Source organism: Mercenaria mercenaria, chromosome 16 (genome assembly GCF_021730395.1).
Source record: "Mercenaria mercenaria strain notata chromosome 16, MADL_Memer_1, whole genome shotgun sequence".
Taxonomy (NCBI): Eukaryota; Metazoa; Mollusca; class Bivalvia; order Venerida; family Veneridae; genus Mercenaria; species Mercenaria mercenaria.
This window is the reverse complement of record NC_069376.1, coordinates 55,363,984-55,380,030: the sequence shown is the minus strand read 5'-3', so window position 1 is coordinate 55,380,030 and position 16,047 is coordinate 55,363,984. Positions and strand designations below refer to the sequence as shown.

At 34.5% G+C, this 16,047-nt stretch overlaps 1 protein-coding gene across 3 annotated transcripts in view; it reads left to right on the top strand.

Annotated features, from left to right (window-relative positions):
• Positions 1-16,047, top strand: part of LOC128549728 (uncharacterized) — a 39,804-nt gene that overhangs the window by 17,192 nt on the left and 6,565 nt on the right. For all 3 annotated transcript variants that reach the window (XM_053527140.1, XM_053527138.1, XM_053527139.1), the window contains 7 exons: positions 1,756-2,022; positions 2,622-2,906; positions 9,644-10,218; positions 10,482-10,655; positions 11,839-11,955; positions 13,530-13,569; positions 14,755-14,835. In XM_053527140.1, the coding sequence (XP_053383115.1) occupies positions 1,756-2,022; positions 2,622-2,906; positions 9,644-10,218; positions 10,482-10,655; positions 11,839-11,955; positions 13,530-13,569; positions 14,755-14,835 (1,539 nt within the window). The remainder of the gene's footprint in view (positions 1-1,755; positions 2,023-2,621; positions 2,907-9,643; positions 10,219-10,481; positions 10,656-11,838; positions 11,956-13,529; positions 13,570-14,754; positions 14,836-16,047) is intronic.

Here is a 16,047-nt window from a genome sequence, read left to right as displayed (position 1 = left end):
TCGCTTCAAGGCCAATGTCACACTTAGTGGTCAAAGGTCATATATGTCTTTGCTTTGTGTATATTGCTCTGCATTGCAGTGCTCTTCTTTTTATTTGGCAGATCCCTTTTTTAATCTCTTACAATAAATTTTTAGTAAATTACTTCCCTTTTTTGTTACTATAAATAGCCTATTTTGAAACTTTTTTATTTTTGGCCATAGGGAAAAACCGAGACCACTTTTCTGTGGTACAACATGGATGGTACATCCAAATTTAAGATATATTTTGACATAATTTTACCTGGTAAGAATTGTTTTGTGGACTTTTTTTTTGAATTCCTTCTTTTTGTTGTTCCTGTTCTTTGGGCTTCAACAGTCAAGTTCTTTAAATTTTGCTCTCATCCTCTAATGTAACCCTTCGGGCGTATATTGCCCCGCTTGGCGCCGCTCTTGTTTTTTCTTTAAAACAGATGAAACAGCGTTCCTAGTTATGTGACTTACATGGTTAGAAAAACACTAGTTTTAATATTGCACATGACCTGTTATAGATAGAGCCGTATAAAGGGAGATAATAAAACAATATATTCAGTAAAACATTCTAGTATATTCAGCAATATTGAAACCTTTGACAAATGTTAAAGACATTAATTATAAGAAATAGGATTTAACAAACAATTTTTTTTATGTTCGTAACGGAAAATGTGGCAGCCACATTTTAAACTAAGGCATTATGAGCTTTAAATGAATTCACATTTCGTGTGTTCCAGGCAGCTACACTTCATATGCAGATTGGTTAATGTTTCTGTATTTTCCCTGAAATTATACTATGCATACTTAGATTTATTTACGTTTTTGTATGTTTCCAGTAGTAATATTACAAATATATATTTACGTAGTAAACTTATATATGCGAAGACTTAATCATGTGTCAGTCAGTTTCCTGTAGTGCTGCACATTTCAGTCTGTTTCCAGCAGTAATAAACTTATCAACATTTTATCAATTATCACAATATTTAGCAGTCTTAAAGTGCCGTCTGGTGGCTATAAAAGGTCTCCCATACATTACTCAGTGTTGTTGCTGTTAGTTTGGGATCATGGAGTGCATTCATTTTACTATAATAGAACTCCACTTAAGCAGGTGTGAGGGTATTGCACATTTCATAACCTCTCATGAAAAGACTCAGTCAAACCGAGTATGCTATTGTGTTGCTTGTTTTCGTTTAATGCTTCCAAAGGATTATTAGCTACCATAACAGCAATCTTTAAGTACCGTGTTGCGACATAGACTCAATGTTGTTATATTTTGCAGTCCTTTATTAGTATCATGGAATACGAGTAATTCAATTTTGTCCTTTATAGAATTCCTCTTTAATCGATGCTAGATGATGTGAGGGTGTTTCACATTTCATTACCAATCAGGAACAGACTCAGTCAAACCGAATCTGTTATTATTTTGCTTGGTTTCATTTTATGCTTCCAAATGATCTTTTCACAGATTTGTTTCTTAGATTGATTGATGTTTCAGTCTGTTTCCAGTAGTAATGCTACACATACCAATTATCTTAACTCAAAATACACCCATTACTGGGAGATTTGTTATAAATATTTCTATGTGTTACCATATATGTTTTTTCTTTATACAGATCAAACATGAAAAATGTTAATCTAGTTTGTGGGAAATATTGAAAAGCAATATGCCTATCTATGTCAGATATAATTCAAACTATTAGAATGGTGGATTCGAATTTTTGAACAGCGTTTATTTTCATATTTCAGAGGAAGTTGCAGTTTACACCGAAAAACTTCAGGACACGTTCGTCTATGAGGGTGACTCAGCTATTCTCACATGCAAACTCAATGTTGCTGAAAAAAGTGTGACGTGGCGGAAGGATTTCCACATAGTTGAGGAAACAGACACGTTGAAGTTTCTTGATTTCAGATGTTCGCACTGGCTTGCTGTTTTGAACACAACACAGAAAGACACAGGGCATTATTCTTGTGTTTGTGGTTCTGTTTCAACTACAGCCGTGCTTAAAGTAACAGGTGAGAATTGAAATGTAGAATATTGATTGCCGAAAAACATAGCAAGTACATAAAAGTGATACCCTTTCAAAATAATACTACAGATGTAACCTGTTCAATTTTTGTTTATTTTTTCTCGTTATACCAATGTGTGGGTTTCTAGTAATAATATTAGGAAGAAGACCCGTATTCCCCCTTTTGATATTATTAAGGTTAACTGGCCGGTTAAATTTTACTGACCGTCCGTTAGTCAGCTTTATTATTCATCCTAATAAAGACTCGTGCCCTTAAAATGCTGAAAACTTTTGAAGGTTTCTTCGCTAAATATATTTGTGATAAAATTTGGTGTAGAGATTTATTGCAATTTCTAGACTGTATTACATTGTCAGAAGTTTCTATAGCTGACCGCAGTTGCTGCTTCTTCTTCACAACTTGAAACAGAGTTTCAGAGGAATCATCAATTTCATCCTTATTATTTTTATTTTTATTTATGAGTTTTTATTTTGACGATACATAGTAAATGTATATCGCTTTAGCCCTCTAAATAAGAGAAAAAGCCCACAATGTTTAGCTTTCGACATAAGGCTAATATTTAATATACTACCACTGTTAATTAACAGAGAAACCTTTGAAGATTGTTTATAAATTACAAGTAGAGTTAGACGGAACAGACGGAAAGGAGTGCAGAGAGAATATGGATATCGTTCTTGTTTGTAAGGTCAACTTTCTTACCAAGAAACCGATCTGGCGTCATAACAACAATCCAGTTAACAGTAACAGGATCTCTGCCTCTACTACAGAACTGGAACACAAGTTGACAATTCTGAAAGCAAGATTCGAAGACGAGGGCGAATACACAGTTGATTTTGGTGACATCACATCGAGCACTTTCCTAGTCATTAAAGGTTAGTTTTTCCCAGTTTATTAGGCAAGTTTTCATAATGCTAATGTTAGAGCCTTTCTCAGCGGAGTTTTTATTTACATTGTGTTGTCTAACTTGTTAAAAAGAGGTAAGTGCGAGGTTGGCATGCCCTAAACGCGTTTAAACCCCCAATTACCTATATATAGGTTTCTGACCGTTCCAAGCCGGTGCCCCTTTTTATCCCCCGACGAAAGTCGGAGGGATATAGTTTTGGCGTTGTCCGTCCGTCCGTCTGTCCGTGCCCGCGAAATGATGGTTAAGTGACTGCATAACGGTACTTTCTCTTTGATGTCATTCATTCCGTTCTGTTTATGTGACCTTTTTCTTTTTATGTGACTGTTAGAACAATAGAGAGAACAATGGGGGTGTCACATAAATACCGTTTCGTTAGAACGTACGTCCGTCCTTCCGTCCGTCTTTCCGTCCATCCGTCCGTCCGTCCGGAGCCATATCTAGGAAATGGTTGGGAATATTTATTTAAAACTTCATATACATGTTCACCACTATGAGTTCTTGCGGCCCGTCAAGTTTCAGTCAGATTGCCCAAGTAACACCATGAGTTATGGCCCTTAGAAGTTCTAGTGTTAACTATATAGGGTACTATAAATATGACAATTTCTGCATCATAACTTTTGATATATTTAACCTAGAACTGTGAAACTTAAACAGAATTTAGATCACCATAATGTGGTTGTGTACACACAATTTTTTTCGGATTTATTTGTAAATTAAGAGTTATTGCCCTTTAATTGTATAAAAATCCACATATTTGTACATAACAAACTTACCATTTGGTAGAATTTCATTAAATTTCTTTCATTCTTTTCCATGAACATTTATTGTAAACATGTGAAGTTGTGTACCCACACCTGGTCACCCCTTTACCTTGATCACACCCCTCCCCCTCCCGACACCCCCCTCAAAAAAAAAATCCTTATTTTAGATTTTTTTCAAACAAACTTCATATACATGTTCACCACTATGAGGTTATGGGGCCCATCAAGTTTCAGACAGATTGCCCAAGTAACACCAGAGTTATGGCCCTTAGAAGTTTCTAGTGTTAACTATATAGGGTGCTGTAGATATGGCAATTTCTGCATCATAACTTTTGATATATTTGACCTTGAACTATGAAACTTTAACAGAATTTAGAGCTCTATAATTTGGCAGAATTTCATTAAATTTCTTTCATTCTTTTCTGTGAACATTTATTATAAACATGTGAAGTTGTGCACCCACACCTGGTCACCCACTTGCCTTGGTCACACACTCCCCCCTCCTCCCTCCCCTCCCCCCAAACAAAAATTTTTTTTTTTTTCATTTCTTATTTTAGATTTTTTTCAAACCTTCCATGATTATTTATTAACATGCAAGTTGTACCATTCCCCCACCTCACTCCTCCACCCAGTCATGCCCACCACTGATCATGCATCCTCTGCACCCCCCTCCCCTCCCCCATGTTCAAGATATCTTACCTGTGTTCTCTTAAGGACATCTATTCTTTTAAGTTCAAATGTACATGTTAAACAGCAACACCTGGTGCAAAACCACTCAAAGACAATATTTCGTTCCAGTTAAACTTCAAGCTCACATTTCAGTTAACTGCATTTAATTTTAAAAGCTAATACATTTATTATGTACTCTTTAATTAAACATTTGTTTTCTGTTTAAATTGATTTTGACTAATGAAATTATTTGCTTCTTATTAACATCCTTAACTTTTTGCCGGATATATTTTTTTGCCATTCCTCACCACAAACCCTTTCGGCGGGGGATACCAATTCATCGAATTTGCTTGTTTCAACTTGTTTTCTCTCCGTCTCGTATTTTGTGTTGCTTATGTTGTCTTGTTTGATGTTGGTATTTATTAACTGTTCGTCTTGTATTTTGTGTTACGTATGTAGTATTGTTTATTGTTGGCATTTTACTAACATTGTTGGGCCTCCGTGGCCGAGTGGTTAAGGTCGCTGACTTCAAATCACTTACCCCTCATCGATGTGGGTTCGAGTCTCACTCGGGGCGTTGTATTTTTCATGTGAGGAAGCCATCCAGCTGGCTTACGGAAAGTCGGTGGTTCTACCCAGGTGCCCGCTCATGATGAAATAATGCACGGAGGGGCACCTGGGGTCTTCCTCCACCATTAAAGCTGGAAAGTCGCAATATGACCTATCATGTGTCGGTGCGACGTTAAATCAAAAAAAAAAAATACTGCCTTGTCTTGTCTAACTTGCTGAAAGTAGGGTAAGTGCGAGGTTGCCATGCCTTAAACGCGTTTAAACCCAGTTTCCTTTATATAGGTTACCGACCGTTCCAAGGCGGTGCCCCTATTTTCAACTGGTTTTCTGTCTGTCTTGTATTTTGTGTTGCGTATGTTGTCTTGTTTGTTGTTAGCGGTTTTCCTCCTTCTCCTCACTCCCCATATCGCCCCCTCCCTTTTCCCCTTAAAATTGCGCTCCCTTGTCCTTTGGCATCCCCTCCCCCTTTACTATATATTAGTTTTCGTACCCCCCTTTACTTTGGCTGTAGGAATCCTAAGGCGGTATTGTTTTTTTCATGCTTATATGTGTGAGTGTGTGTGCTTGTGTGTCTAAAGCGGTACCCTACAGTGTTGTTGTATCTTACTTGTCTGTTTATCTATGTTAGTTAGTTGGGTGTGGTTGTGAATGTTGATCTTTGGTACTTAAACGTCTGCGCTGTTGTTGTTTACGTTGTAGTGTAACTGTAATTAAGGAACGTAGTATTCCCTTTGTATATTCATCCTTGTTCTACTTTCTCATTCAAACTCCTCCCGTATCCCCCTTTCTACCCCTCCCCCCTCTATCTATACTTTGCATAAAATTTAAATGTACTCATTGGAGTTTTGAAGCAACCCGTCTGTAATATTTTTCCGTAACAGCTTCCTTTTGTTGTTGGCCTACTTTGCAAATGCGTGGCTCTGAGGCTGTGTTTTTAGTGCTCTGTGCTTCCGAGAAATATGCTCTTACCTATTATCTTTCATATATTCAGCTATATACTTTAAATATCATAGAATAGTCCATGAAAGGAAAATGAGATTCAGATGGAGTCGATTACGAATTGAAAAATATCTGACCAAGTATTTTTGACAGTGGAAATTGAAAGTACTTGAACCCAATTAAAATATGATTTTGCTCAGAAATTCCATACTGTTTGTCTTGCGTTATATTAGTCTAAATAAAACTGTCTAAAGGTTTCATTTCAAAATAAAACATTTTCAATTTAACCTTTGAATTAAGACTACCAGGGTCAGCATTAGTCAATGTCTGAAGTCTGAAATTAAGCTACAAATAAGCTCTATATGCAAATGGAAAAAGTCCAATATTGCTACCTAAATCCAAACTGATCACTATAAAATTATTTTTAAAATAAAATTTAGGCATTAGCAAAGAAATTTGTTTAAGCAAGCAATTAAACTCAGGTGAGCGATATAGGACCATCATGGCCCTCTTGTCTTACATCTTGAGAATTCTGTGAAGAACCTTTACATTATGGTTGGAGTACCTATGCTGACTACTCAATGTAAGGTTCAAAACTGCAGCCCAGTCCAATAATACTAAATTAATCTTGGTTGCTTCAGTTGATGTTGCACTTGCAGTCAGATTCTCAAGTGTTGACAGTAGATCCGACTTTGTTTATTACTGCAAATTATCTAACGTGGAGAGAACTGGAAATTAATTTTGATTGGGAGAATCACGAACTTCACTGGTGAAAATTCACGAAATATGTCAGGATTCTATTCTGAAAGGCTGCCGGGTAACCTTATTGAATAATTGAGTATAGCACAAAAGAAACATGTAAAGAATCATAATATCTACTGATTCAGCGCCAGACCGTATAATGTGATTTATCCCTCTCTAACTGATTTAACAAATATCAAAATTGTCCAATATCAGTTCAAATTCTAAGATATGTTCCAACATTGTATTTGTGAACAATCAATTGTTTCGATTTTGGTTAGAACTTGAAATATTACACAATTTACTCATATGAAGATGACATGAGAGATACTACGTATTCCATGTATGCTCTCCGTTGTACATTATACTAACAACTTACAGGAGTCTCATGGACAAGCATTGTTAAGGACATACAACTAGAGGTTTTCTTGGGGAAACTGCCTTTCCTATCGAAGCAATATTTGAGTAGACCAAAGCAGCTCTCTATCAACTATTGTCTAGTAGGTCTCAAATAGGCTTCCATACGGACAACTTTACATGCATATATGCAATTCACTCAGTGTGAACAAAACCCCAGTCTCGTTATATGTCATTGGCCACTTCCATATCATCATTTGTTTAGCAATTGCATATAGAAGCTGTTGTCGCAAGCCGCTACTGGAGTGTAGTAAGGATAAAGATTCACACTGTAGTGGATGTTTGGTAATTTCTGTAAAGCTTAACTTATCTGATGGTGAGCTTACATCTGACATGTTGATTTGTTTGTTGAAGTTAAAGAAAAATATATTGATGTTATTTTTTCCATAGTAAATGTTATATTGCAAGATCATATTTCATAATAAAGCAAACACATTTGTTACTGCTGAATATAAAATATATGCAGGTCAATGACAAAGTAATTTCAGTACTGTAACAATGCAAAACAGCAGATCGGTATTGTGTTTACAAATTAATAGGTATATGTAAATAGCACAAATTAATAACTTATTATACATAGAACTAGAAATGGTCACAAAATTAGATACGTAAAAGTTTATTCAAATTTGTACTTTAACAAGCTGTATGTTTAATGTATTAATTATGTGGTTTTGTGTATTGAAATGTGTATTTAATTAGCTGATATATAGTTCGACTGCGTGTTTTGAGCCGTGACGGAATGATACACTTTTTCAATGGGGTTATATCGATATTCGGCCCATACCTGGCTAAAAATTCTCTATAGAGTAACTTGATATGTATATTTTATTTACCATGAACTTGATTATATAGCAGGCGCAATTGTAAGAGCGTTATGATTACAAACCGTGAATTGCGAGTTGAAGCCTAGGTCACGGCCGTATTTTTCCTCTAGTATACATTATTTTTATTTTTAATCACGAATGTTTGAAGACTCTTTTTAAAGACTATTTTATATATTCTTATAATAATGTATTACTTATTTTTTCATTGTTTCTATATTTTACATATATGTATTTTCTACTTTAATTTCAAACTAATTCATGTCACATAATTTTAACTTCAAATTGAAGCCATTAAACTGTAACCAGTAACTTCGACTAACAGGCAAGTATTTTTGACTAGCTAACACATCATTAAATTATCGATTCAATGAGCTGCACATTTTTCTCGTGCAATGTTTATTGAAACAAGCGATTAAAAAATTTGAACTTACCAAGGTTCGAACCTCAGAAAGCAAGTTTGATAAGCCAACGCAAAATCCTTTGGGCCATGCAGTCGTTTACGTTTATTGATAACTTATACCGTTTTACTATGTATTACATATAATGTTCCTACCCTTTTTTGGCTAATCAACTGTCCTGCATAAATTAGTCACGGCTCAAAAAGCGTGGTCGACCTATACCTTTGATACACGCATTTGGAATGGATATTTTATTTTACTGTATACTATTTTTGTCAGTAATTAATCTTCAATATATATCTGCGTCTGTGTTGCAAAATTATTATACAGTTTTTATCTTTATGCAATGTACACTAACATATGTATTATTGACCTGCCAAGTCCCTGCTATATACCTATTTGAGGCAATTTGAGACTTTTTTGCAATCAAAGGTATTACAATTATCTCTAAAATTATTTATCATTTATTAATTTTAACAAAATTTTCACATAAAATAAGTTTGAAAGATTTAAAAATCAATGTCTGAGCTTTATGTTTTGCTTTAATCTTCAATGGCATTTTAGATATTGTTTTCAAATTAAAGGGGAACATCTTTCATTCACAATCTTTGTATGTAAACAAAGGTAAACAACTTTTATACATAAAAGAAGATAAGATAACGTGTATTTTCAGTCGAGACAATATAAACAATATAGTTTGTATACTTCACAAACAAAAACAATCGAGTGTCAGTAGTGAATCCTTAAATTGATTCATGGTGCTGACCATCTTGGAAAATGGTGACCATAATGGATTCTGTGGAGACATTTTAAAAAAATATGGCTTGTATACGTTAGAAAAAAAAAACAATCAAGTGTCAGTAGCGAATCCTTAAATCAATTCATGGTGCTGGTCATCTTGGAAAATGATTACCATAATGGATTTGTCTGAATATGGTTGTCTGCATTATGTAAGAATACATATTATATATATTACTGTTTCAGTTTACGTCCCTTTTCCGTTATGTTAACAATTATTTCGCCATTTTCAAATAATAGATGATTTTTGGCGGCCATCGCGGGTTTTTGAAGCCATATCGACTTTTTTTCTAATTCGAGACGTAGCTTAATATTACACTACAATTCCAATATTAAAAACATTTTAGTATGATATGCACACTTGTTTTACCATTTTCTTATATAACTGTGAATTATGGCGGCCATCTTGGATTTTGGCGGCCATCTTATATTTCCACAAACCGTTTCCTATGCTTAAATGAAGAGTATTATATTCATCTACTACCGTGCCAGGTTTGATGCTTTTCACAGATGATGCACAATCTTCATTTTATGCACGTATGTCTGGCAATTTACCTAACAACTTATGCAGTTTGTTTGATTTTTAAGGCAACATCGATTTAATACACAAGAAACAGCTTACTGAAGAGCTTTACAAGAACTGGATACGAGGTGCACTCGGCTTAAAGTTCTTGAAGCTTGGGTTAGAAAATGTTTCCGATAGGCTTGTTAAGAATCAACATAGTGATTTCATGAATATGCTGGTAAATAAGTATGGCATAATGTGTACAATGTGTACACAATGTTCTGTCGAGAGTCTTCTTCCCTCGCACAATGAAGAGAAGAAGAAAAAGAATTGTAGAAACAAGAAATGTTTATGTGCACACCATTTGCAGAACCGCGTGTTTTGCCCCAGCGGAGGGTTTTGTAGCCAGTTTTATGATCTTGTGGTTCAGGGCCACCGGTTTGTCGATCCACTGCTGGCAAATACGGACATTCAGAATTGGAGCAGTGAACCTTGGAGCGTAGCAACCTGCTATATTAGTACTACAGGCTACAAGGGCAAGACATCAGCGAAGGAAATAGATTGTACTGGATTATTATCTTTGTTCATAAATGATCTTTTCTTCCATAGAAGTCTCGGAGATGTGTATATAGACGGAGAAAAAGATCTTTTTAAACAGGTATTGTGGTAAATTAATTTATTAAGGTATTATGTTAATAGTTGTCTTGAAATGTTAAGAAAACTATTAAATGCTGGCTTTATTATCTCAGACCAATTACTTAATTTTTTGTTTTAATCAAATTCATAAACAGATTCTACCTACTTGCGACATCCTTGATTATTAGCTTCATTATTGTCAATTACCATTGCTTTTCAGCAACACTAAGTTTATTCAGCTTTTCATGTATGTTTAACTGAATTACTGAAGAATTACTATTACAGGCGAGGGATGCACGTAATGACATACTCCACAACCCCAATTATGAGATTTCCGAGGGTCAACTTGATGAATACATAGACTTATTCAAGAACATTTTGGGGATTAAAGACACGAAAGGCATAGCGCCACTGCTTAATGAGTCTGGTGTCAAAACAGCCATTCACGGTCTAAACGAGGTGGTCTTATTTTATCCATATTAAAAGACTTTAATAAGGGATAAAATGAAAATTCTGTAATGTCTGTCAGTTTGTCTATCCAGGTACTATGTTTTAAAGAATAGTAAAAATGTAACGTTTCTAATTCAGACTCAATGAGAATCACATACTTAGGGCTATGCGTGTGTTACATGAATCGTTCGGCCTTTAATTTGCCTTCAGTGGCAGCGCAAATGACTGTGTTTTAAATATATTTTATGCCCGCCATATTAATGTGGGGGCATATAGTGTTGCTGCTGTCCATACTTCCGTACGTCCATAAGTCGTCCGTACGTCCCGAAATCTTGTGTATCCAACTCTTCCCACATTATCAGCCTGATGGCTTCAAACTTTAACCGATGGACAACTGAAGCTTGATGTGCAGATGACCATGGAGGGGATTATTTCTGTGACTATTTTTACCGAAGTTATTGGACTTTTGATAGTTTTGCTATATAGAATATAAGAAAAATCTTGTGTCCAACACCTTAAACGCTAACAAAAGGATATGCTTGAAAGTTTCACAGATGAAGGACCTTGATGTGAAGATGACCATAAATAATGGATTGTTTTCTGTGGCTATTTCTTTTAGAATTTTGGCCCATTCTTAATTTCACAAAATAGGCCATAGTGAAGACATCTGATGTGTTCTTTTTCTCATACACATTTTGAAGAAATGGATTTAATGTTGCTCGGATGAACAACCTAATCTGAATACAATTTTCTTCAAACTTTTAGTCGAACATCCTTCATGTGAAGATGGTCTGTACAAACAATTTGGCGCCGTATGTGGGTGGGAGCATCTGTGTCCTACGGACACAATCCTAGTTACCAAATATTTCCACTCCATTGCTCAATGAAGCGATCTAACATTGCAAAATGATAAAAGACTAGACTTTATAAAAAAAAGCTTGAAATATTGATAGGCATCGAGATAGAATTACAATGTAAATATTACATTAAATATATATAAGTTTAGAAAATGATCTTTGCGGTTTGTATGATCTCCGCTTTATCAAATTATTAAAAAAGATATTCATCTTTCGATACATTTCTTTGAGAGTCCAGATTCAGAGGTGCTTTATTTAGAAGAAGACCAATAAGAGATCAACAACATACAGGTTTTCAAAATCACGTTTTTAAGATCAAATGTTTTGGTTTCTAGTTGAAGAATAAAAAGATAGATATACACATTTACGAAGATCTTCAGCAACACATTAAGAACCTGCGAGAACATGCTATGAATAAAGTGGCAGAAGAGTTTGAACAAGCCGAGAAGGAGGTATGTATCAATTAATATAATCTACTTCAAAGAACAGTTCTTCTTTATGCTACTTTTATCAGAACTGAAGTGCAGAAATTAAAGAGCATGGCAGAATAAAGAGGAAAGTAATTAATCTAATACGAAATTGCGCTTGAAAATGTCATTGTCCGTGCGAAAGTCAAACTAACAAAGACTTGCAGTTTACAAATGTAAATTTGAGATGTGCTGATGCCTATCTCGTTTAAAAATCCTATCCCGTTTAAGTATCCTATCCCGTTTAACTGTCCTATCCCGTTGAAAATAGGGCTTATGATGGTCCAGCAAAAGGTCCAGAGATCGTTTTCCACAGTAGACATTGTACCCAGTTACACAATACGTATGAATCCAGGAATTCTAGTTGAGTTAAACATATGAAATATTTAAAAAGTTTATACATCTCTACTTTCAAACTTGAAACTCAGTTTAGATAGACGCAGTAAGGCCGTTTTCAAAGACACGGATTCTGGTATGCAATGTATGTGGCCTATTGGGATGATACAGTTTGGGTATTGGCGGTAAGGGCCAATATACAAGACTGTACCACTGATATACTGTATAGCTACTGTGCATTACATAGATTGCATGTGATATTTCTCACCTTTATAGCAAATCAGTTCTCACCTTTGTAACGAGTTTAGAAAGCCTGATTAAATTAAGGCTAAACAAACAAAGTGATAAGACACAGCAGTATTTTTATTTTTTAAATAAATCAAGTTTTATTACACTAATATCTCATTATTGCTGGATATTTATTAAAAATAAAAGAAAATGCATTCAGGCACCTTTTATAAATAATAAATTATGTTTAGTTTGAACAATGATATTAGTCCCCGGGCTACTATAGACACCCCTGCACCCCCTAGGGAATTTTGTTCATTATTATAATATCACACACAGGGAAGTACATGTATATATTTCCAAATCACAGTTCTTATAATATAATCAGAATTTTCTGCAATTAATTATATTTCTGTTTTATTTATTAAAAATGCAACTGAACGCTTCTTTAATTTCTAATAAATCCAGCAATGATCAATTCTTCTGGTTTTATTTTGTCACTTAGATAAAAAGATCATAATAATTGAAAAGAAAAAAACTTGTCATTTCTCTTATTCAATTTTAGATAATTATTATATTTTTAATTGTGTAATAAAGGTGAGAGTTTCTAAAAGGGTGAGAATTGCTTTGCTGTAAGAGTTATAACTTAATTGGTCAGGACATTACTCAACATGACAATTAGTATATTATCAAGTAAAATAAATTTGTGTATATTCTGAAAAAAAGCTGCATTTCAATCAATAAAATGCAAAACACAGGAAATAACCAATTACCTGTAGATATCAATAAAATTTATGATCCTCTGATATGTCAAGTCTACAGGGGTTTTACGGACCCTTATCAATCTTGGCCAGACAGGATCCTGTTTACTGGGGATTAAGATGTCTGGCATTTAGGGGGTGGGGGTGGGTGGGGCCACTTATATAGGAGATTTTCTTTGCCTTTAACTTCAGTTATATATGTGTACTAAAATGAACATTTATTTCTAATTTCAGAAAGACATTAAAATACAACACCTGGAAAAAAAACTTCAACGTAACTATATTTTAATTTTCATAACATTTTAAGATTTCCATACCTTAGCCATGTTAATTTCATAGATGACGTGGCATATTTGGACCCAAGCAATATTTTAGATCAATTCATAAAAGCTTCATACTGATGTCCGTAATCAGAAGGAACAATGTACTAATGGACGAAGAATTTCTATCATAGATATATTATTTTACACTGATGATACATGCAGTTCCAGATGTTTGGTTTACAACTGTGATTTCTTTGAAACTATTTCAACTGATTATTTGAAAAAGCACTCGATACAAGTTAGGTACAAAAGAAGATATATTTATGTCCCACTAGAGAGGAAGAGATAATTTTATTGTTTTGCCTATTGTTTGGTCTTTCTGTCTGTCATTTGGCCAGTAGATCATTTGGTGCCGGGCAAATACCTAGAAAATGACTGGTTTTATAATAGTCAAACTTCATCGTGTGAGTGTCTGTGGTCAGTACATTATCTCTTCTGTCTTGGGGGTCTGTAGGTCAAAGGTCAAGATCACAATTACAGTGAGACTAAAAACGGTTTCTGCTCAATAACTAAAGAACTTTTGGTCAACTAACGTCACACTTCATACATGATTATGTATGCTTAGCAGATATCCTGTATTGCGGCAAGCACGATAAAGGTGAAGGTCACGTTCAATATGTAAAGCACGTTTTGACAAACATTCCTTAAAATACAAAAGATGTTTGCCTGATGTAAGGAGATAGCACTTATTGTTTTCAGCGAGTAGGTCAAAGGTCATGGTCACAATTATTTCGACATAGCGAACGGTTTTACTCAATGAATAAAGAACGCTTTGACTATTGCGCGTTCATTTTTGTGCTTTCAGACTTCGACTTCCAAAACACTTTTTCTTATTTTGAGAGGATGACAACTATAGATTTGGGGTCAGTACCTCGAAGGTAAAATAAGTGAGATTAGTCAGTCTTCATATGTCTGTGACCCTGTTTTGTTTTTGAGGTCATTTGACCAATGTCCAAGTTCACATCATCACACCAAGCTAAAGGAAAATAACTGCAGATTGGTTAAAATGGCTAAAATCATGTTGAAATCCAACAAAACACATAGCTCCTTGAAACATATTTTACCATTAATGCGGGTGAACATAAAATGTATAACTATATTGACTAAAGCTGCCTCGCGGTATATCGTCATTTCAGAGACTGAAAAGCAACTACGCTTAATGAATGACATGCAGTCAGTCCTTGAAACAAGAAAGCAGTCGGAAGAGCAAGAAGATGGTATTATATTTTGTCAGTTACATGTATACGAGGGTTGTTTGATAATTACGTAGACTGGCTCTACAACTTTGTCACCTTTATGCGCTATTCAGTATAACTGGTACAGTTTCAACTAGTAATAATGTCTGTTTGCTGTAATTATTAAGTAGAAAGACTGATATCACACAGCTCAAAACTAGAGGTAATTTAATAACTATAGCAACATGTTACCGGCTCTAGTGACTTTTAACGTTTTACATTTAAATACTTCATTATTAATGCAAATGAAATTACATAACTTTTTACAAAAGAAAAGTACGTCAGCGTCATGAATATATTTTAGGATATTTAAGGGACGTTTCCATAAAATTTAAAGTCAGTCGTTTATTCAAAATTAAAATAAACAACATTTTGTAAAGTTACAAAAACATTCATAAATCCTTGAAATGTTTGAACTTGTAGAAATCTGGAAATGTAATTTACATATCTGAATAGATAGCCAAATCATCAAAGCGCATTTATCACAGGTGTTTAGTATATTTTCAATAAATATAAAAACATAATTAAATAAAATACGAAATATTATGTAAACAGAGTCGACGATATGAAGACGCCGCTATCGTGGGCCGCACAGCATACCGCTTACTGAAACAAATGATCTTTGCACAAAAATTCTGCACGGTAACAATGTAAAATTTAGTACATGGGTAGCAGAGGCAATATGTTTTAGAATGATACAAACTTGAGACATCTTTGACGGCTAGTTTTGAAGTTATGATATCAGTCTACGTATTGATTGAACAACCCTCGTATATGATGCAATTCATACCTTTATCTAATTACATTTGTTTCGATTTTTAAATGCATTAAAATCTAAACAAAATTGTGTCATAGCTCACAGTAAAAAACAGTTACCGACTGTTTTTCGTTCAACCCTCGATATGTATACTGTGGATATTTGTATCAAAATGACCCACTCAAAGTAAATAATCAAATATAACACATCTAACACAACATGTGTTTACAGACCATTCATTAATTTCAACTTATTGTAAGCGCAGGTGTTTAAAACATACTATTTTAATGTTCAATATGGGCTATATACTACATAAAAACTAAAGGCAATCAATAACAGCTGCGGATGTCCATATATTTGTGTAGAAAAACGCTTGTAATTAAGGTTTTGTCGAGCCCACTTGCGATAGGCTCGACTTAGTCGCCACTTTTGGCGGT